The 23,771-nt window shown below is 37.2% G+C and overlaps 1 protein-coding gene across 2 annotated transcripts in view; it reads right to left on the bottom strand.

The window, feature by feature from the left end:
- The window catches only part of HTR7 (5-hydroxytryptamine receptor 7), a 92,316-nt gene extending 68,810 nt beyond the window's left edge, over window positions 1-23,506 (bottom strand). For both annotated transcript variants that reach the window (XM_043986859.1, XM_043986857.1), the window contains exon 1: window positions 22,558-23,506. In XM_043986859.1, coding sequence (XP_043842794.1) covers window positions 22,558-23,126 — 569 coding nt within the window. In that variant the 5' untranslated portion in view covers window positions 23,127-23,506. The remainder of the gene's footprint in view (window positions 1-22,557) is intronic.
- Between the last annotated feature and the right edge of the window lie 265 nt (window positions 23,507-23,771).

Genomic DNA, 23,771 nt, shown 5'->3' with positions numbered 1-23,771 from the left:
TTGACCATATCAGTAATAATAACAGGGGACAGCTAGGTGTCACAGTGGATAAAGCACTGTCCCTGGATTCAGGAGGACCTGAGTTCAAATCCAGACTCAGACACTTAACACATAATAGCTATGTTATCCTGGGCAAGTCACTTAACCCTCATTACCCTGCCCCGCCATAATAATAATAACAATAACAAAAATAATATATTAATAGATGCAGAAAAAGCCTTTGATAAAATACAATATCCATTCCTATTTTTTAAAAAACACCAGAAAGCATAGGAATAAATGGTGTCTTTCTTAAAATGATAAGTTACTAAAATCAAGAGCAAACATTATCTGTAATGAGAATAAGCTTAAAGCCTTCTGAATAAGATCAGGAGTGAATCAAGAATGCCCTTTATCACTATTATTATTATTCAACATTGTACTAGAAATGCTAACTAGAGCAATAAGAAAAGAAAAAGAAATTGAGGGAATAAAAATAAGTAATGAGGAAACAAAACTCTCACTCTTTGCAGATGAAATTATGGTATATTTAGAGAACTCTAGAGAATCTACTAAAAAAGTAGTTGAAATAATTATCAACTTCAGCAAAGTTGTAGGATATAAAATAAACCTACAATAAATCATCAGCATTCCCATATACTACCAACAAAACCCAGCAGGAATAGATAAAAAGAAAAATTCTATTCAAAATAAGTACAGACAATATGAAATATTTGGGAGTCTATTTGCCAAGAGATATCCAAGTATTATGTAAACACAATTACAAAACACTTTTCACAAAAATAAAGAAGAGCTAAACAACTGAAGAAATATTAATTGCTCATAGGCAGGTTGTCAATATAATAAAAATGACAATTCTACCTAAGTTAATTTACTTATTCAGTGCCATATCAATCAAACTGCCAAAGAATTATTTCATAGCACTAGAAAAAATAGTAACAAAATTCATAAACAACAAAAGGTCAAGAATATCAAGAGAATCGGGGCAGCTAGGTGGCACAGTGGATAGAGCACCGGCCCTGGAGTCAGGAGTACCTGAGTTCAAATCTGGCCTCAGACATTTAACAAAAAAAAAAAAAAAGAATATCAAGAGAATCAATGAAAAAAATGTGAAAGAAAGTGGCCTACCAGTTCCAGATTTTAAACTGTATTACAAAGCAGTAATAATAAAAAAAAATTGATATAGAGTGGTGGATAAGTGGAATAGATTAAGTGTGCAATACACAGTAGTAAATGGTTACAATTCTCTAGTATTTGGTAAACCCAAAGATCCATGTTTTGGGGGTAAGAACTCAACACTTGACAAAAATTTCTGGGGAACCTTGAAAACAATTTGCTACAAACTAGGCATACACCAACATCTCCCACTGTATATGTAGACAAGGTCAAAATGAATGAAAGATGTAGACCTAAAGGGTGATATCATAAGTAAATTAGAGAAGGGGAAGCTAGGTGGCGCAGTGGATAAAGCACTGGCCCTGGATTCAGGAGGACTTGAGTTCAAATCTAACCTCAGACACTTTATACTTTCAAGCTGTGTGATGCTGGGCAAGTCACTTAACCCTCATTGCCGTCACACACACACACACACACACACAAACACAAATTGATAATAAGAAAATTTGGGGGCATGGAAAAATGTAACTATCAGATCTATGGATAAGGGAAGAGTTTGCAACCAAACAAGAGGTAGAGAACATTATTGGAAATAAAATATATAATTTTTATTACATAAAATTTTAAAATGTTCAAACTAACTAAAGGTAGATTTTTCAAACTGAAGAAGGAAAACAGGAAACTATAGTGGAGGGGGGTAGGGATTTACAGCAAGTTCCTTTGAAAAAGGCCTCATTTCTCAAACGTATAGGAACTGATCCAAATTTATAAAAATAATAGCCATTCCCCAGTTGATAAATGGTCAAAGAATATGAACAGGCAGTTTTCAGAAGAAAAAATCAGTTACCTAGAGTCACATGAAAAAATAAATCATTACTAAATAGAGAAATGCAAATTAAACTCTGTGATACCACTTCACACTTAACAGATTGACTAACATGACAGAAAAGAAAAATGGCAAATGCTGGAGGTGATGTGAAAAAATTCAGACATGAATGCACTATTAGTGGAATTGTGAACTAGTCCAATAATTCTGGAGAACAATTTGGCACTACACCCAAAGGTCTATAAAAGTGTCCATATCCTTTGATCCAGTATTACCACTACTTGGTCTATATCCCAAAGAGATCAAAGATAAAGGAAAAGGACCTATTTATACAAAAATGTATTTATAGCAGCTTTTTGTACTGGCAAAGAATTGGAAATTGAAGGGATGCCCATTAATTGGGGAATAGCTGAACAAGTTGTGGTATGTGATATAATGTGATTGTGCTATAAGAAATGACTAGCAAGATGGTTTCACAAAAACCTAGAAAGATTCATATGAACTCATGAAAAGCGAAGGGAGCAGAACCAGGAGAGCACTGCACATAGTAACAGCAATTGGAGGGATGATTAACTGTGAGAGATTTAGTTCCTCTGAGGAAGAGAATGATCAAGAGAATTCCCAAGGACTCTTTATGAAAAATGCTGTCCACCTCCAGAGAGAGAATTGATGAACTCTGAGTGAAGATTGAAGCATACTTCTTTTTACTAACTGTATTTGTATTGTTTTATTTTGTTTCTCTTTTATTTTGCAACATGGCTAATATGGAAATATGTTTTGCATGACTTCACATGTATAATCAAAATCAAATTGCTTGACTTTTCAAGGAGGTGGGGAGGGTCAGGAAGGAAAGAGGGAATTTAGAACTCAATTTTTTAAACGATTGTTTTAAAAATTACATATAATAGAGAAGTATCTAATACAATAAATAATAATTAAAGGAAAAAAAGAAAAATCTAAGCCATAAAGAGCTCTAAATGCCAAATAGGAGGGTTTATAGTTGATTCTGGAGGAAATAGGGAGATATGGAGCTAACTGAGCAGGGGTTAACATGATCAGAGCTACACTTTAGAAAAATCACCTTGACAAGTCTAAGTAAAAAAATGGACTGGGAATGGAGAGAAACTTGAGGCAAAATGACTAATTAGAAAACTACTGCAATGGTCCAAGTAGAGGTGATAAGTGGTCAAAGTAAAATGAAGTTTAATACAGAAAAATGTAAAGTGCTATACTTGGGTTTCAAAAATCAACTATATATGTGTGTATGCATGTATCCATGTGTGTATACACACAGTGTAGATGCATGCATGTATACATACGTACAATAAGAGAGGGCTTGGCTAGAAAACAATTCATATGAAAGACTTGGGGTGTTTTGTGAACCAAAAGCTCAATTTAAGTCAACAAAATAACATGGTAGCAAACAAACAAACAACAATCTTTGGTCAATTAATAAGCATTTATTAAATGGTCCTTGCCTTCAAGGAGCCTACATTCTAATGGATCATTTTTGGTGACCTTCAGCTTTATTGAGAGGAATAGTGTTCAAAACAAAGTATATTGTATTCCCAACTCTATTTTGCCTTCATGAGACCATATCTAGTGTTTTTGTGTTAAGTTCTAATCATAGCATTTTAGTAAGGATATTGAGATGATGAAACACATCAAGGGGAACAAAACAAGGGTGCTAAGGGGGACTACAAGAATCTGCTGAATAAACAAGGAATGTTTATCCTAGGGATCAAATGACATAGGAGGAAGGTGACATCTGTGTTCAAGTATTTGCAAGGCTGTCACGTGGGAGAGGGATTAGTCTTATTCTGCTTGGTCCCAAATGGATAGAAGTAGCAGAAAGTTAGATTTTGTCTTGGAAAGGGAGGGGGAGGGGAAAGGCTTAACAAATAAAGCTATTCTAAAGGGGAATGAACTGCATCCAAAGTCAATAGTCATCAATCACCATGACCATCACCACCTCACATTTTTATTCCCCTTTAAGGCTTTCAAGGCATTTCTGTTGAGGTAATCCTATAAAGTGCATACTGCAAGTCCTCTCATCTCCAAAAAGAAACTGGAGCTCAGGGAAATTCATGATGTTGCCCAAGATCACACAGGAGTAAGGCAGAGTCTGGAGGAGCACATAAGGGAGGTTGTAGAGGAGAACTCTATGCCAAGGATGCCTCGACACAGATTGGGCTAGATGACTTCTGAGGCCTTTTCCAACTCAGGGATTCTGTTGTAATGTGCCAACCTATGCAGGTGCTAACCTTGTCCCACCAGCAAGGTGTAGGTTGTTGCTGAAATAAGAATGGATTTCTGACAGTGTTGTATTAGGAATGGAGCAATTTCTTGCCCCAAACATCCACATACTTCTTTACCTTCACCTCCTATCACAGATATAAAAAGACTCATAAATAAACACACATGTATTATAAGCCCTGAGCACAAAGAATCCATGCATCCACCTACTTAAGCAGCCATTGAAAGCCAAAGAAAGAATGCATATAGTAAAAGCAATCAGCCTGTGTTGCATCATAAAGCCACCTGTATGAAGCCACTGTGAATTTTTTCAGTCTATCAACAATTTTGTTTATTTCCTGAGCACCTACCATAACTATAAATATTATTATACAGGAGAGGCAGAAAAGTAGAGATAACCAACTACTAGACTTGGAGTCAGAAAAACCTAGGTTCAATTCTGTTTCAGACATTTATACAAGACCACAATAAAGCCACATAACCTCTCTGAAATTCAGGCTAAAACAACATTATAAGTAATTTGAGATCCAGGTTGGTAGAGAGAGTTCTAACATAGACAAAATCATAGGTACAATCATTAAAATTTACAAATCATTTTCATATAAACTTATAGAATCAGAGAATCTCCAAATTAGAAGGGACCTCTGAAATCATCCAGCTCAAGAAATATCTAAACAGCCCTCCTCTCTTCAATACTTTCAACAGGAGATCATGCTGTACTCCTCTGGACTTGGCCGTCAAGCCCCAGGAATTTGATCATCCTCCAAAATCAATCCATCCCTGGAATTCATAGCTCATCAGTGCCCCTTTCCCTCTGTCCGGAATAGGTAGGGATGGAGAGCTCCTCCCAGAACCTCTGTTTAGGGAAGGCTCCCAAGCAAGATATCTCTTCATTTCATCAACTGACTGGATTCCTTTGGACTCCTTCCTCATGTCTTTCCTTTGCCTTACCCTTCTCCCTTTGCAGCTTCATTTTCTGCATTGTCTTCCTCTATTAGATTGTAAACCCCTTGAGGTCAGAGATTGTCTTACTTTTTTATTGTTTTTTTTATTCCCTGTGTTTAGCACAGTGTCCAACAGAGTAGGAGCTTAATAAATATTTATGGACTGACAATGATTTTTCACTCTCCTCTTTAAAGACCTTCAGTGATAGCAAACCTTACTCTCTCCTAAGGCAACCAATCATGATTAACTTTCCAATCATTTCTAAATAAAACATCTGCACTTCTATGCAGATAAATATAGTATGTTTAAGATTTTAAAATCAGCACAAACATCAGAGGAAAAAGTATAGTATAGCAGAGAGAGTGCTCCTGTTGGCATCAGGAAAGCAAGATTTTGATTTCAGTCTTTCCAGTCATTAGCTGGGAAATCTGAGTCAAATCATTTCCTCTCTCTGATCCTCAGCATTTATTCTTGTGAAATGGAAATCATAATATCTATATTACCCACTTTACTGAGTTTTTTATTTTTAGATTTCATTTATATTATTCTGAACTTAAGAAATATAACAGTAGAATTTTTTAAAAGAGAGTTGTATGTGAAACTACAAAATCTATTATGTACAACTTGCTATTCCTTTTAAATATATAAAGTTATCATGTAACTTTCTTTTATTTTTTTTCTTCCCCCCACCCTACAGATGGCTACTATTAGACACACGTGTATAAATATATGTATGTATATGTACATATACATATATGTAAAATATACATATATATGTAAAACCATTCTATACATACTTCTATTTATCAGTTCTTTCTCTGGCTGCAGATTAAATGTCTTCCTTAATATGTCCTTTGTAGTTAATTTGGGTATTTATAATAGTCAAAATGTCTTAGTCAGAGTTGTTCTATTATGGGGCAGCTAGGTAGCCCAGTGCATAGAACACTGGCCCTGGATTCAGGAGGACCTGAGTTCACATCTGGCCTCAGACACTTAGCAGTTATTAGCTGTGTGACCCTGGGCAAGTCACTTAACCCCAGTTGCCTCACCAAAAAAAAAAAGTTATTCTATTATTATAGGTGAACATTAGGAGGGAATGAAGAGTAATTATTGATTAGCCAATGTTGTGGAATAAACCAGAAAATCCTACCTGATGCTCAAGAGATGATATTCTATGCCTGACATTATTATCAGTGAAGTTCAGAATTCTGTGAACTAAACACCCATTGTATCCTAAAAAATGCAAAGGCAATAGCTGGAATTTTGAGCATTGTTATTACCAGTCTTTGGTAATATTCTCTGGTCAGGCCTTTTCACCTACCAGCAGAACTTTCTCCTCTCTCCAATCCATCTTACATACCACTGCCAAATTTATCTTCCATAAACATAGACCTAGCTATATCATTCCCCTGTGCTCTGTTGTATATGATGCAAAATTCAAATTCCTTGGCAAAACCCAAAAGGTCCTGCACAATCTAACTTTTCTGACTTTATCTCATATGATTCCTTTCCATGTTCTCTATACCCCAGAAAGACAGAAGTATTCCCCATTCTCCATACTGGTCCTAAACTCTCCAGCCTCCATTCATTTGTTCAGATTCTTCCCTATACCAGGAATGCCATCCTCTCCCAACCCCTACAAACTATTGAATCTGCACCTTCCCTGATTGCCAGTAGATAATGACTTTGCCCCACCAACCCTTATTAGCATTTAACACTTTGCTGGCACTTCCCTATTCTCCATATCATTTAGTATTCTCTGCATATTTCTCTTAAATCTCCTTATTAAATTGTAAGCTCCAAGTGGGCAAGGGCCATGTATTTTCTTCCCCCAGCACTATAGACAATGCTCTGGCACATGATAGGCACATAATCAAAGTTTATTTTTGAGGTTGTTTAATTTTATCCCATAAAGAACATCTCCTGAGTACACGGCACCAGAGGCTTCAGCCAAAAGCTTTTGTTTTCTTGGCATTCACCAATTTTTACACACCCACAATATGAACAATGTGCACTTGTCTGTACATTTCCTAAATCAAATATCTCTGTTGCCAAATATTTTTATTCATTGAAAATTACAATAAATGAGTGGTTTAGAGATTTTTATTTTCTTTCCCCTCCATTTTCATCCTGTACCACACCACTAATGATGACAGAAAGCCAATTCCTAAGGCTAAACTACTAATAATTTAGCCACACAAAACACATTGCTAACACCATGGCTCTGCATATCTGTATAGCACCAGAGGGTGACTCATCGGGTGGCCACAGATTGATGGAATTATCCCATAAATACCATCCATTTCCCTTGGCTCTGATTCTACATCTCTCCAATCTCCTGGACTTCATTTTGTTTCCCAAGTAAACTTTTCTAAAAGGATATAAGTAGGAACAGGGTCAGAGTAATCTGGGGGGGGGGTCAGGATTGAGAGAAGGCTGGGCATGTGTCTGGAGCCAGCAAACCAAGGAGGAAGGCAGGAGTCAAGAGACAGTCAAGAGACAGTCAAGAGTTGGAGATTTAGGAAGTCAAGAAAGTGTGTCAGGAGTACAATGTATTAGCCACAAAGCCAAGGATCTGGGAAGTAGGGAGTCAAAGCAGAAGAATTTCTATAAATTAACCACAGTTTTTCTCAATCACAAAATTTTAGAGCTGGAAATATACTTAGAAATCATCTCATTTAACTCCCTCATTTTCTTGATAAGCAAACTAAAGCCAAAAGATATCATAAGACTCTTCCAAGATCATAAAGTGAGTAAGTGACAGAGCTGGGACCATAATACAGGTCTCCCAATCTAGTACTCTTTCTCCCAATGGTTCCAAGCCCTTTGTGTATAAAGATCCATATTTAAAATCATAGACCCTTATGTGACAGTAGTTGCAGTTTTAGTATTAATTGATGGAAGAAATACTAATGACAAAAAGCTACTATGAATTCAATAACACTTTAAACTTAATCTGTATTGCATTAACCTCACCAGCATCTACATATTTTGTTCTAGATTTGTGATATCATGAATAGGAAGAGGAAAAGAACTCCTCTAGAAATTCCCTGGACCGATGCAGATCAGCACATCTGTCATTTATAGCACTGAGAGAGAAGCTTGGATACTAAGGTATTCAGTGAATTAACCATGGACATGTAGCTAGCATATTCAAAAGGCAGGATATAAAAACACATCTTCTTGATGCTAAGGTTGGCCCTCTATCCATTTTGCCATGCTGCCAGTAGCATCCATATACATTTGTAAAATACGAATGCATTTATGTTCAAGTCATTATTTATTCAGTCTAGAGAAGGCATGTTTATTTATTTATTACACTGAGTCACACTGTGTATTTTACTAGAGCTAAATAAAGGTTGGAATGACAATGCCAAGAGCATATCTGAAATCATAAGCCTCTTGCAATAATTCCATGGACCCCAGGAATTATTGTGGCTTTGCAGTCAAGAAGTTGGGAACCACCACACTTACACTACACTACTTCTCATGGAGATTAAAAAATATAACTAAATAGAATTGTTTGAAAGTTGGTGCAAATTCATTTTTAATGTATTTGAGTATGGTTAGTTTATGTAGCTCCAGAGAGAACTAGAACCAATTAGAGGGAGTGACCAAGAGGAACATTTCTAACATGAGCTGTACAACAATGGAGCAACCACCTTTGGAGAAAGTGAGCTCCCCTATTTAAATCACAGCATCATAGATGAGGACCTAGAGGTCATGTGGCCAATCTTATCATTTTACCAGGGAGTCAGCTGAGTTACAGAGAGGTGAAGTAATTTGCCCAAGATGGCACAAGTAGTAAGTAGAAAAGAATCAGAGCTCATATCTTTTCATGCCAAATCCTTGCCCACTTTTCTTGCCCAGGTGTTAGAGTTGTGGCTCAATGACTATCCATCAGAGATACTAGAGAAGAGATTCTTGTGTTGGGTAGCAAGTGATAATTTACCTGAAATTCTTTGAAATTCCAACAAAACCTTAGGTAATTTGAAGAACAGGTTGTCTAAAAAATTTTGCTTGATACTATTATATTTCTAGGCTCTTTGACCCTCCAAGAGTTAAAAACTATGGAAGTATTTTGATTTTTTAAAAATGTAAAAATACAATAGAATTGCAAAGTGGTATTAAGTTTATTGAATATCCAAATAAAATCTTTTTTGTGTCCCAAGTCCACAAAGGGCAGCAAGGTGGTCCAGTGGATAAAGCACCGAGCCAGGAATCAGGATGACCTGAGTTCAAATCAGTTCTCAGACACTTACTGTGTGACCCTGGGCAAGAAATCTAACCTCAATTTGCTTTGGTTTTCTCTGTAAAATGAGCTAGAGAAGGAAAAGGTAAACCACTCCATTATTTTTGCCAAGAAAATTCTCTGCACAGCATGGTTCACAGGGTAATGAAGAGTTGTCACAACTGAATAACTGAACAACAAAGAAAATATGATGAATTAATTTCCATACTGAACCAAATGGCATAGAATCCAAATTCTTGAAGAAAAAGTTAAATAAGATATTGAAAGAAATAAACAGTAAAATTATAGAAGTAGAAGAACTCAACTTTCCCCTCTCAGAACTAGATAAATCTAACCACAAAATAAATAAGAAAGAAGTCAAGGAGATTAATAGAATCTTAGAAAAATTAGATATGATAGACTTCTGGAAAATATTGAATAGGAATAGAAAGGAATATATCTTTTTCTCAGCTGTATATGGCACCTTCATAGAAATTGACCATATATTTGGACATAAAAAGTTCACAAACAAATACAGACAAGCAGACAGACATATTAAATTCACCCCTTTGGACCATAATACAATAAAAATTACATTAAATAAAGGACCATAAAAGAATAGATTAAAATTAATTACAAAAAACAATAATTAAAAATGGAAAAATCCTAAAGGATTGGTGGGTCAAAGAACAAATCATAGAAACAAACAATAACTTCATCAAAGATAATGACAATAATGACACAATGTACCAAAAATTGTGAGATTCAACTAAAGCAGTTTTTAGGGGAAAATGCATGTCTCTAGAAACTTACATCAATAAAAGAGAGGGGACAAATCACCGAATTGAGCATGCAACTAAAAAACCAGGGAAAGAACAAGTATAAAATTCCCAATTAACCACCAAAATAGAAATCCTGAAAATCAAATGAGAGATTAATGAAATTGGGAGTTAAAAAGGAAACTGGACTGATAAATAAAAAGTAGGAGCTGATTTACGGGAAAAAACAATCAATAGATAAACTGTTGGCTAATAGGATTTGGGGGGGGGCGTTGTGCGGCAATGAGGGCTAATAGGATTTTTAAAAGAAGAAAGAAAAATTACTAATATCAAAAATTTAAAAAGTGAATGTACAACCAATGAAAATGAAATTAAAGCAATAATTAGGAGCTATTGTGTCCAACTATATGCCAATAAAACTGGCATTCTAAATGAAATGTATGAATATTTGTAAGAATACAAATTGCCCAGATTAACAGAAGAGGAAATAGAATCCTTAAATAGTCTCATATAAAAAAGAAACTGAAGAAGCCATCAATGATCTCCCTGGTTGGGGGGTGGGGTGGAGGGGTGAGAAGAGGAAGGGGAAGGAACCAAGACAAGATGGATTTACAAATAAATTCTACCAAACATTTTAAAAAACAATTAATTCTAATATTATATAAATTGTTTTTAAATAGTTTTTTAAAAGAGTCCTACCAAATTCCTTGTATGAAAAAATATAGTTTTGATACCTAAAACCAGCAAAGCAAAAGTGGAGAAACAAACTTATAGACCAATTTCCCTAATGAATATTTGCACACACACACAATTAAATAGAATACTAGGAAGGAGATTATACCAATATATCTTAAAGATCATACACTATGACCATCTTGGCTTTATGGAATGCAGAACTGGTTAAATAATAGGAAAACTAGAAGCATAATTGACCACATCAATAACCAAAAAAATGTGATTCTCTCAAAAGATGCTGAAAAGGCTTTTGAAAATACAACACCCATTCTTATTTTTAAAAATACTAAAAAGCACAGGAACAAATGAAGCTTTTCTTAAAATGAAAAGTAGTAGCTATCTAAAAACAAGAGCAAACATTATCTGTAATGGGGATAAACTAGAAGCCTTTCCAATAAGATCAGGGGTGAAACAAAGATGTCTATCATCTCTATGATGATTCAATATTGTACTAGAAATGCTAGTTATAACAATTAGGCAAGAAAAAGAAGTTAAAGAAATAAGCACAAATAACAAAGAAAACCCATCACTTTTGCAAATGACATGATGGTTTACTTAAAGAACCCTAGAGTGTCAACAAAAAAAAGAATCAAAACAATTAACATCTTTAGCAAAGTTGCGTGATATAAAATGAACCCACACAAATCATTAGTATTCCTATATATTACTCAAAAATACAGAAGGAAGACATAGAAAGAGAAATTCCATTTAAAATTAATGCAGACAGTATAAAATACTTAGAAGTCTACTTGCCAAGACACACAGGAGCTATATGAATACAATTACACAACACTTCACACAAATAGAGACATCTAAATAACTGGAGAAATAGACATTGCTCGTGGGTAGGCTAAGCCAATATAATAAAAATGAAAATAATATCCAAATTAATTCACTTATTCAGTACCATACCAAACTACCAAAGAATTAATTTGCAGAGCTAGAAAAACATTAGCAAAATTCATCTAGAAGAATAAAATGTTAAGATTCTCAAGGGATTCAATGAAAAAAGACTATGTAAAGCAAAGGGGCCTATCAGTACCAGATCTCAAACTATATTACAAAGCTATAATCATCAAAACAATTTGGTACTAGATAAGAAATAGAATGATTGATGCAAGGAATACATCATTACAAAATATACAGAATCAAATGAGCAAAATAGCCTACTATTTGATAAATCCAAAGAGCCCAACTTTGGGAGCAAGAACTCACCATTAATCAAAAACTGATGCAAAATTGTAAAATAGTTTGGCAGAAATTAGGTACAAACCATTATCTCACACCATATATCAAAATAAGGTCAAAATAGGTACATGATTTAGACATAAAGGGTGATATCATAAGCAAATTAAGGGAGCACGGAAGAAAATACCTGTCAGATGTGAATAGGCACTTTTCAGATGAAGAAATCAAAGCTCTCTATATTCATATGAAAAAATGTTCACAATCATTATTGATTAGGGAAATGCAAATTAAAACTACTCTGAGGTACCACCTCATACCTATCAGATTGTCTAATATGACAAAAAAAGGAAAATGATAAATGTTGAAGATGTGGAAAAATTGGAACACTAATGCATTGTTGGTGGAGTTATGAATTGATTCAACAATTCTGAAGATCAATTTGGAACTCTGCCCAAAAGGCTAATGCAAACCCTTTGACCCAGCAATACCACTACTAGGTCTGTATCCCAAAGGGATCATAAAAAAGGGAAAAGGACCCACATGTACAACAATATTTATAGCTGTTCCTTTTAGAAATTGAGGGTGCCCATCAATTGGTGAATGATTGAACAAGTTGTGGTATATGAATATAATGGAATACTATTGTGATATAAGAAATGATGAGCAGGCAGATTTCAGAAAAACCTGGAAAGACTTACATGAACTGATGTTGAGGGAATTGAGCAGAACCAGGAGAACATTGTACACAGTAACAGCAACATTGTGTGATGATCAACTGTGATAGACTTAGCTCTTCTCAGCAATACAATGAACCAAGATAATTCCAAAAAACTCATGATAGAAAGTGCTCTCTACATCAAGCAAAAGAACTATGGAGTCTGAATGCAGATTGAAGCATACTATTGTCATGGGGTTTTTTTTGTTGGTGGTGGTGGTGGGTTTTTTTTTTTATTCTTTCTTGTAATTTTTTCCTTTTGTTCTGATTTTTCTGTCACAACATGACTAATGTGGAAATATGCTGAACATGATTGTGCTAAAATAAAATACTATTTAAAAAAAGAAAATACATAAGATATCTATGTATAGGGGAAGAGTTCATGACCAAACAGGAGATAAAGAGGTTCACAGAAGGTAAAATGAATCATTTCGATTATGTAAAATTAAAAAGTTTTCACACAAACAAAGCCAATGCTACCAAAATTAGAAAAAAAGCAAGAAACCAAGGGACAAAATTCTCTAGCAAGCTTCTCTGATTAAGGTCTCATTTCTCAAATATATAGGGAACTGAGCCAAATTTATAAAAACTCCCCAAGTGATAAATAAACAAAGGTTCTGAACAGGCAGTTTTCAGAGGAAGAAATCAAAGCTCTCCACAATCATTTGAAAAATGTTCTGAATCACTAAAAATTATAGAAATCAAAATTAAAACAACTTTGAGGTACCACCTCATATCCATCAGCTTGCCTAAGATGACAGAAAAGGAAAATGACAAATGTTGAAGGGAATGTGGGAAATTAAATACATTAATGAACTGTTGGTGGAACTGCGAACTGGTCCAACCATTCTAGATTACAATTCGGAACTTTGCCCAAAGGGCTATTAAACTGTGTGTACTCTTTGACTCAGCAATACTTCTACAAAGTTTATACCCCAAGGAGATAAAAGAAAAGGGACCCCTACATACAACAATATGTATAGCAACTCTTTTTTCCAAAGAATTGGAAACTGAGGACATGTCCATCAATTGGATAATGGCTGAACAACTTATGTTATATAAATGGGATAGAATACTACTATCTGTTAGAAATTATAAAGGGTATGGCTTCAGAAAAACCTGGGAAAACTTAGATGAACTGATGCAAAGTGAAGTGAGCAGGACCAGGAGAACAATTTACACAAGAACAGCTATATTATATAGATAATTGATTATGAAAGACTCAGTAACTTTGAGCAATACAGTGATCCACCACAACCACAAAGTATCATGATTATAAAATGCTATCCACCTCCATATAGAGAACTAACAGACTCAGAGTACAGAATGAAGCATGGGTTTTTTTTTTATTTTTCTTTCTCTTTTTTCCTCAGAACAAGACTAATACAGAAATTTTTACCATGATATCAAGAAACATGAATTCGTGAATGGGTATCATGTTTCTTGCTTTCTCAATGAGTAGGGGGAGGGGATGACAGAAGAAAGAGAATTTGGAACCAAAAATAAAAATTTTAAATTAAAAAAAAGAACTTTGGGGTTATCTTTTTCCTTGTGTCCAATAGGCCACCAAGTCCTGCCAAGCCCTCCTCTCTTACATCTCTTACATTTATCCCTTCTATTCCACTTTCAGTTACTACTCTAAAACAGAACCTTATCAATTCATGGGTTACTGCAAAAGCCTCCAAGCTAATGTTCTTGCCTCAAGTCTCCTATTTCTGATCCATCCTACACACAGCTTAAACACTTTTTCTCACAAAGGCTGTTTTCATCATGTCATTTCTTTGTTCAGGAACCGTTGATTTCTTTTTATTCATCTGGAAAAAACCTAAACAATTCAGTCTAGTAAGTTCTTCATCAACACATTTCCCACTCTAGTTGGTTTACCTCCTCTCTTTTTACATTCTAGTAGAGTTTCCTCCTCCAGTCAACAGTTGCCCCTATCTCCCAAACCTATCTCACTCCTTCTACTTTTATCAAATTAGCCAATTAAATAAAATGCTTTTTTATTGAGTGATTCCAATGTTGAGCTAAGTGCTGGAGAGGAGAGGGGTGGAAAAATGGATTTAAGGCACAGGAATATACTGACTCTGGCCTTAAAGAGTTTAGAATTTGAGATGAGGCCTAAACACATAAATAGTTAAAGCATGAAATTGCCCAAAACTGTTGAAAATAATGATAAAAGAGCTGTCAATAGGAAGCATGTGCCTATTGTCAAATTGATGGCATAAATAGTAAATGCTTTGTTGTTGTTCAGTTTTGCCTGACTTCATGATCCCGTTTGGCGTTTTCTTGGCAGAGATACTGCAAAGGTTTGTCATTTCCTTTTCCAGCTCATTTTACAGATGAGGAAACTGAGGAAAATAGGGTTAAGTGACTTGGCAAGGGTCACACAGCTAGTAAGTGTCTGAGGCTAGATTTGAACTCAGGAAGATGAGTTTTCCTGGCTCCAGGCCCAGCACTCTGTGTACTATGGCACCACCTAGCTGTCCCACATAAATAGAAAATACACAGCTGTTCAAAAGAGAGGAAGAGAGAGAACTTTCCAAAATAATAATGGTTCAGTTAGGAGCTGAACTGGGTTTTGAAGAATGGTTAAAATTCAAATGGGAACTGTTCATACCCTTTGACCCAGTGGTACCACAGCAAGGAATGTATGCCAAAGAGACCATAGAAAAGGGAAAAGGACCCATATGTACAAAAATATTTATAGCAGCTCTCTTTGTGGTGGCAAAGAATTGGAAATCGAGAGAATGTCCATCAATTGGGGAATGGCTAAATAAGTTGTGGTATTTGAATGTAATTGAATACTATTGTGCTGTAAGAAATGATGAGCAGGAGTTCAGAGAAACCTGGAAGGATTTACATGAACTAATGCTGACTGAGAGGAGCAGAACCAGGAGAACATTGTACACAGTAACAGCAATATTGTGTGATGAACAATGGTGATAGACTTGGGTCTTCTCAGCAGTGCAGTGATCCAAAACAATTTCAAAAAACTCATGATAAAAAATGTTCTCAACATCCAGAAAGAAGAACTGTGGATTTTGAATGCAGATTGAACCATACTGTTTCTACTTTGGGCTGTTTTCTTTTTCCTTGTCTTTGAGGTTTTTCCCTTGTGCTCTGATTCTTCTTTCAGAATATTACTAATGTGGAAATATTTGTAATTTGATTGTACATATATAACCTATATCAGATTGCTTTCTGTCTTGGGGAGCAGGGAGGGAAAGGAGGGAAGGAGAAAAATATGGAACTAAAAATCCCATGAAAACAAATGTTGAAAACTATCCTTACATGTAATGGAAAAATAATAAAATACTTTTATTAAAAAAATTCAAATGGGAAAGGTATTCCAGGGTGGGGAAATAAAGGCTTGGACAAAATGATCTCTAATCTCCCTTCCAGTTCTAAATCAATGGCTCCAGAAAAGATGAGAGCAAATGCACTGAAATACCAAAGCACAAAAATGTTTGTGCAGAGAGGAGTAAACCAATCTGGCTAAAGCAGAGAGCTCTGGAGGAGGAGTGTGAATGAGGTTCAAAGGGTAGATTAGGGCTGGACCATCATTAAATGCCAGCCTAATGAGTCTGTGCTTTAACCCATAGGCAGTGGGGAGCCTCTGAAAGTTTTTGAAGGGGCAAAATGTGACTCAAAGCAATATTTTAAGAGAAATCTGGCAACTCTATGCAGGGTGGATTGGAGGATGAAACAGAGGCTAGAGTCATAAAACCAGTTATTAGACTATGACAATTGTCCAGAATAATTTAGAACCAGAAAGGCAACTAAGTGGCAAAGTGGATAGAGTGCCAGGTCAGGAATCAGAAAACTCCTCTTCCTGAGTTCAAATCTGGCCTCAGAAAGTTACTAGCTGTGTGACCCTGGGCAAGTTATTTAATCCTGTTTACCTCAGTTTCCTCATCTGTAAAATGAGGTGGAGAAGGAAATGGCAACCCCCCTCCAGCATCTTTGCCAAGAAATCCCCAAATTGACTGAAGAAAAAACAAAAGAAAACAATTGTCTAGGAATGAAGTAAAACAACTTTTATAATCTCATTCCTTTCTTTGTGCTATTCTTCCCATCTAGAAGGCTTTCTTCTTTCAGGCCTCACCCAGCATTTTCTCTGAACTTCTCTTAACTATTTGTTACACTTTATTTTACATTAGATTTGCCTGCCAATGTCAGTAATTGGTCAATAATAAAATGGAATCTATGAATCCACACCCTTTTCAGAGGTAATCTGGCAGAAACTAGGTATGGATCTACCACATATCTACCTTGAGACACTGGATCCACTGCCCAGATAATTTTGGAGATTTTTTTGTATAATTATTGCATAATAATTTTTGCATAAAATAATTTTGAAGAATGTTTTCTATGAATGTTTTTTGTCCTCTTACCACAAATTCAGTGAGACAGAAAGGAAAGTGTGCTGTACTGAGAGACAAGAGACCTTGGATGTAGCCCAGATTCTAAAATGAATTCAGGTGAATGATCCTGAGAAAGCAATTAACCTTCTATGAGCCTCGATTTCACTCAACAAATTAAGGGGACTGGATTAGTCATGAAGTCCCCTTACTCTTTGACCTTTAGTTCCTCATCCACCAAATAATGGAATCAGACTAGATAATCACCAAGATCCCATCCAACATTAAGACTATGATTCTATGACCCAGTCATTAAAAAGAATCCTTCCAGCCCTAATGGTCTAGACCAATAGTATCAAACTCAAAAAGAAAAGGTTCCCTGCTGGATGTATATTCACTTATGAAAACCACAAATCAACATCAACTATGCTATGTTGTATTTTTATTTATTTTGTTAAAAGTTCCCCAATTACATTTTGTAATGTTTCAGGCTACATGCTACCTGCTGGCAGAGTATGACACCTCTGGTCTAGACTAATTTGAATTAGTTATAATCCCAATCATACCATTGGATAATTCATTTTACTTTATTAAAACTCAGTTTCCTCTTCTGTAAAAGGAGCGGGTTGGACTAAATAAATGACCTCTAAATTTCCATCCAGCTTTAAATCTATTAACCTTTCGATCCTGCGCATGATAATGCAACAGGGGCCAAATAATAATAGATACATTTTTGTAGCATTTCACAGCTCCCAAGGGACTATAGAAACACTACCTCATTCTAATTTCCTAAAGCCCTGTGGGTTTTATAGTAATAGAGTATCTTATATCTGTATAGAGCTTTAAAGGTCCCAAATTCCTTTCCTCACAATTACCATATTAGATAAATAGTACAGGTATTATTGTTCCCATCTTTCAGATGAGGTGGCTGAGGCCCATGACTTATGAAATCAACAACTTCATAAAGATGATATTGTGATTTGCTCCAGGTCACACAGTAAGTAGAAGAGTTAGAACTCAAATCCAGGCATTTAAACTCTAAATCCAAAGACCCTTCCTCGCAGTTGCCGGCTGCTTCTATAACTATTTTTCTTGCACTCCCTCTTCTCAATAGCCTAACCTGTACTACTGCTTTAACAAGTTTCTCTAAAAAATGTTTGTGTAAGCTAAAAATTAGTTTTCAAGGTGTATATGGACAGTTAAATTGGAAAAGAAAGCCTGTTCCCAGGAGCTAGACAGAAAGACTGCTCACTGCACAGCAAAGCACAATAGCACAGTGGCCAGAAACACCAAAACTCAGAACAATAATCCAAGTGAATGACTCACAGTACCTGGCTTCGGAGGAAGCCCAGAGAGAGTTAGGCATCAGCTCAAGTCCATTACCACATAAAACTCCATACTGCAAAGGTCAAGGAAGCTCTTCTAAATTAGACCAGAAAGTTGTACAAGGAGTGCTGGGAGGTAAAGGTGAAGGTTGGGGAGGTGGCATAGATAGTATTTCATCCTATAGAGAAGAGCAATTCATCTGTGATTAATAGCCTTAGAGGATTTCCTGGAGACCTGGAGAACTTAAATCACTTGCCTATGGTCAAATAACTAGTACACGTCTGAGGCAGAATTCAACCTAGGTCTTCTAGACTCATTACCCAACTGTGCCTCCAAGACATACAAGGACTGCTTATGAAACTGGAAATTATTTGTTCCTGATAAAACTAAACTAATCAGATTCTTTTGCTCATCCTATTTCTGGAATCAAAATACATAGAGAAAAAAATACCAGCAAATGCTTTCAATTGGCCCAATTTGGGATCTGACATTCCATTGGGGGAAATGGCTTTCTGCCTCTAGGGCAGAGGGTCATGACCTTTGTAGATGTCATGGAACCCTTCGGCAGACTGATGGACCGTTTATAGATCCCTTCTCAGAATAATTTTTTTAAATTAATAAAATAAAACATGTATGATTGCAAAGGAAATCAATTATGTTGAAATACAGTTATCAAAATATAGGAGAAAGGAAAGCAAGTTCACAGATGCAAGGTCAAGTAACCCCTGCTCTAAAGTCTTCATCTAATCAATGGCTTGTCAAATCAACAGTAGTCTAGAGCTAGTCTTTACAGTTTGTAGGGAAGTTCTAGGGGTAGAAGGAAACCAAATAGAAAACAGAATTAGTGGGGTATATTTCCTCTTCAGCAGTTGAGGAATATTCCCAGAAAGATTGTGTTCTTTTAAAAGTATCTTTGAATTTCTTAGAATGTCTGCTTGTAAGATTGAGAATGCTTTAAGATCTGACATTTACATAATGTTTTCAAGCTTGCAGAGCAAGTTTTCCGCACTACTTTATTTGATCCTCACAAAAACACTGTGTGGTAAGTACTACAGGCATCATTATCTCCATTTTACAGATGACAAAACTGAAGTTTGGGGAGGTTATGACTTGTCCATGATTATACAACGGGGAAGAATCAGCAGCAAGTTTCAAACCCAGGGCTCATCTGATTCCAAGCCCTGCCACTAAGTACAGTCTATAAATATTTATGCTATAGATATAATATAATATATATTCATCAATACACACATAATGGGAATTATCTTCAGTCTATTCTCACTTGAGTCCCATTATTTAGGTCAGAAGCCCCTAGAAACCATTACTTAGGGATAAAAGGCACAAAAAGAGGAGGAGGGAGGGGATTACAAGGCAATTCATCCATGAATTTGAAAGGAAAGTGGCAGCTTCATTATCTCTGCATTAAAGCACACTGTTTAAATGATGTATTTTCCTCCAATTTCTATTTTATAGACCATTTCCTATCAACTGCCATTTTTCTAAAAGCAATCTTTGAAAAATACCCCCTTTAGAAATAATTCATCTCAAGGCAAAAAGAGAAAGGAGCATTTCACATTTTTTACCCAGTGCAGTTCAAGAAAATAAGTGGTTTGAGTCTTCTGATATCATCGATCCCTCAGGCTCAACTAAAGTCAAAGTCCTCAGATTCAAAAAGGGTAAGCAACCATTTTTTTAGTCAAAATACCCCCACTGAAAAGACTGCCACCCATCTTCTGGGTGACAACTCATCTATCTTTGGAGCATCAGTTTGTGGCAGTAAAATAGCTCATGCCATGAAAAGAAGACCAAGACTTCAGATGCCCAACAACACAAGAACACATCAGAGTATCTGCCAAGGAGTGCCAGCCTCCTCTCTAGCTGACCACATTCTTGTTAATGCTAAAAGTTATACCTGCATATTGAGTGAAGAATATCTTTGGTTAGTGTAGCACTCAGAGGGTGCTCTGAACATAAACTGGTCGTGCCAAGAAGAAAAAGTGTTACTGCTGCATATACATAATGGGATGAGTGCATAGCTTTTTACCAATTATGTAATGAAAAAAGACTACAAGCACAGCATTTACTGGATGAATTTTTCTTATCTGATTATACTTCAATTACCTTTAAGGGGACTCAGTCTTCACAGATAATTCTTTTGGGCGGCACAGTTTTCAAACTGCTGCCCTTAGAATTCATTTATATCTTTTAGAGCAGCAGTCAATACTCTTACCACAGTCAATATCATAAACTCATAGCTGTCATTATTCTTAACTATACCAATTTAGAACTTTACAAGCTGAAAGCTTAAATTTCAGGTGTATGCAGTGCTCTTAAAATAATTGCTTTTTTTTTCCCCTATCAGAGCCTTCTACTGTAATTATAAAATGACAGAAAAGCTTTTTTTTTTTTAAGAAATCTAGTCTCCTAACTACAGAACTCATTTTTTTTCCTATAAAAGATACCCTTTTCTATCTTTCTCCTTATTTGGTCATTATAAACCTTGGGCAAGCTTAAAATAACTAAAATGTGTCCAATATCAACAATAGTTAAGTAGCTTTGTTTTTTAAAACAGAAAAATGAGAGAAATCTTCATATAGCATAAGACCTCAAAGGAGCTATAAAGGCATCAATTTATTTCTCAAATACTTTGAGTTCTGAAAATGTTAAGGGTTTACCAGACTTAAGTAAAAGGCAGTTTTCATTCTTAAATTTAAGAGCATTTAATGACCTTTCTAAGAAAAAAATACTTTAAAAGTACAAAATTAATTCATAACAGTTTTTTTAATTAACAAGCACTTATTAAACACCTGCTGTGTACTAAGTACCGTACCAACAAAAGCAAAAGCAGTTCTGAGAAAACAATTACATCTTGATGCTAAATTATTTGGGGGCCAAAAGACCATCTTTCCCTTCTTGTACCTCTCACAGCACTTCTCTTTACATACTTGTCACTGACTAATTTGTATTATAGTATATATTCCCGAAACACATGTTATCTCTTCTGAGACAGCTAAATGTAATGCACATGACTGCAGAGACTATAATGTATTTATCCCTCTACTTCCCCCAGTGCCCAAAACAGGGCCTTGCACATAGCAGGTCCTAAATAAATGTTTGAATCGGTGACTGAGTCCAGTACTCCATGTTCCTAATTTTAAAGACAATTCTAGGTCCAAAGAACTCTAAGATCATGGAATCTTATTTTTGCAAAACTCCTTAAAGATCATTTGGGATGACTGCTTACCCCATGCTGGAATGCAGCATCCCTAACAGATTATCATTCAATCTTTGCTTGAACACTTCCCATGATGGGAAGCTCACTATTAATGATCACAAGGGAAATGACACTACAAGGCTGGAGCCAAGAATTTCTGCTTAGCCAGTGATGTAGTCATGAGTATAGAGTCTTCTGTTTCTAGTGGGAAAACTTGTAAAACATGAGCCCAGTACTACCAATCATTACAACAGCGTGGTGGGAAGAATGTTATGCTAAATTAACAATGATATTGATGCCAAAGCTTCTGAAAGTTTTGCTTTCATCATTTCCCAGATGATACCTCAATGAGATTGGTCCCTGGAGATGGATTGATTATACAAATGTTTAGGATTGCAGTCTTTTCTTGACCTCTTTTTTTTTTAAATAAACTCTTATTTACTGACTGTTATTTGTCGAAGCACTGAAAAAAGAGACCCCTGGTGAAAAACTGAAAGGACTCATTTTGAGTGGGGGGGGTGAGGAGAGGGTGAAAAGGGATGTGTGTGAGTGTGTGTGTGTGTGTGTGTGTGTAAGTAAATGGGGGAAACCAATTATATTTATATTTATATATATATACATATATATGCTTAGATAGATAGACAGACAGATGGATGGATAAGTATAGATATATACCTATAGTTTGATATTTTGCAGTTCAGCATCTCAATCCTGCCCTGCAGCCTCGCCAAATTCATTTACTCCATTGTAGAATCTATCACTATCTGACAGCATCCCTGAAGGGCCAGCGAGCACTTTACTTCCACATTCTATCAGCTCCCGACCGACGGGGCGCACAGGCTCCTGCTGGCCTCCTGCTTACCTGTCAATGCTGATCACACAGAGGGTCATGATCGACGCGGTGCAGCACATAACGTCCATGGCGATGAAGACGTTGCAGAAGAAGTGTCCGAAGATCCACTTGCCTCCGATGAGGTCCGTGACACTGACGAAGGGCATGACCGCCACGGCCACCGAAAGGTCGGCCAGGGCCAGCGACACTATCAGGTAGTTGGAGGGCTGGCGGAGCTTCTTGACAAAGCAGACGGAGATCACCACCAGGCAGTTGCCCGCGATGGTGAGCAGCGTGATGAGGGACAGGATGGCCCCGATCACAACTTTCTCGGTGTTGCCATAGTTGATCTGCTCCCCGCAGCCCGAGTTGTTGCCCTGGAGGAAACCTGGCTCGGGGCTGGCCGTGACCTCCTGGATCACCTGAAGCAGATGTGGCTCCCAGGAGCCCGAGATCATCCCGTCACTGCCACCGCCGCCGCCGTCGGGGCTCAGGTCGCGGAGACCCTGTCCCACCTCCTGTAGCAGGAAGGAGCGGAGGCTACTGTAGTAGCTCGGGTCCGAGACACCGCCGCCGCTGCTGTTGATGTCCATCACCATGTCGATCTGCGCTACCCATGGAGTCCTCTCCGGCTCTCCCCTAACCCTGCGCTCAGGCTACTGCTGGGTGGCAGTCCTCACTTCGCCTCCTGCCCTCGGCCAGGACCAGAGCCCAGGAGCTCAGCCATCTGGGGCTGGGGAGGGCTTCCGGGTAGGGGGCGTCTCAGCCCAGCCCCGCCTGTCGGAAGCCCCAACACCTCGCGGGTCTCTGCTTGCCGCGTAGCGCTCTATTGCTGCGCTTTTCTGCCTCTAGAGATCCCAGTTCCGCCGGGATCTAGAGGCCGTCGGCAGCTCCCGCAACTGCTGCGGCTGTCTCTGCCGCCGCGGCTGCTGCTGCTGCTTCTAGTGCCCAAGTGGCCGCCGAGCGAAGTTGCCGCGTCCTGTCCCGCCCCGCCCCTCTCTCCTCCTGCCCCCAGCTCGCTGTAGCTTCGTTCCACACCGGCCGCGTTCTTCCCGCCCCCAGCAGCCAGTGGCCCTCGCCGGCGCCCTGGAGGGAGCGTCTAGCCAAAATAGGCTCGCCTCCCTACGCACCCCACAGCTGCCCTATCTTCTTCACTAGCGAGAAGGGAATTTGTGTGCAATCCTGAACAGTTCCTTCCCTAAGATCCCAAGCCTGAAGCCTGGGGGCAGGCAGCCTTTGGGTCA

The sequence above is a fragment of the Dromiciops gliroides genome, chromosome 2, assembly GCF_019393635.1.
Source record: "Dromiciops gliroides isolate mDroGli1 chromosome 2, mDroGli1.pri, whole genome shotgun sequence".
Lineage (NCBI taxonomy): Eukaryota > Metazoa > Chordata > Mammalia > Microbiotheria > Microbiotheriidae > Dromiciops > Dromiciops gliroides.
The sequence above is the reverse complement of the archived record's forward strand: the minus strand, read 5'-3'. Positions and strand labels throughout refer to the sequence as shown.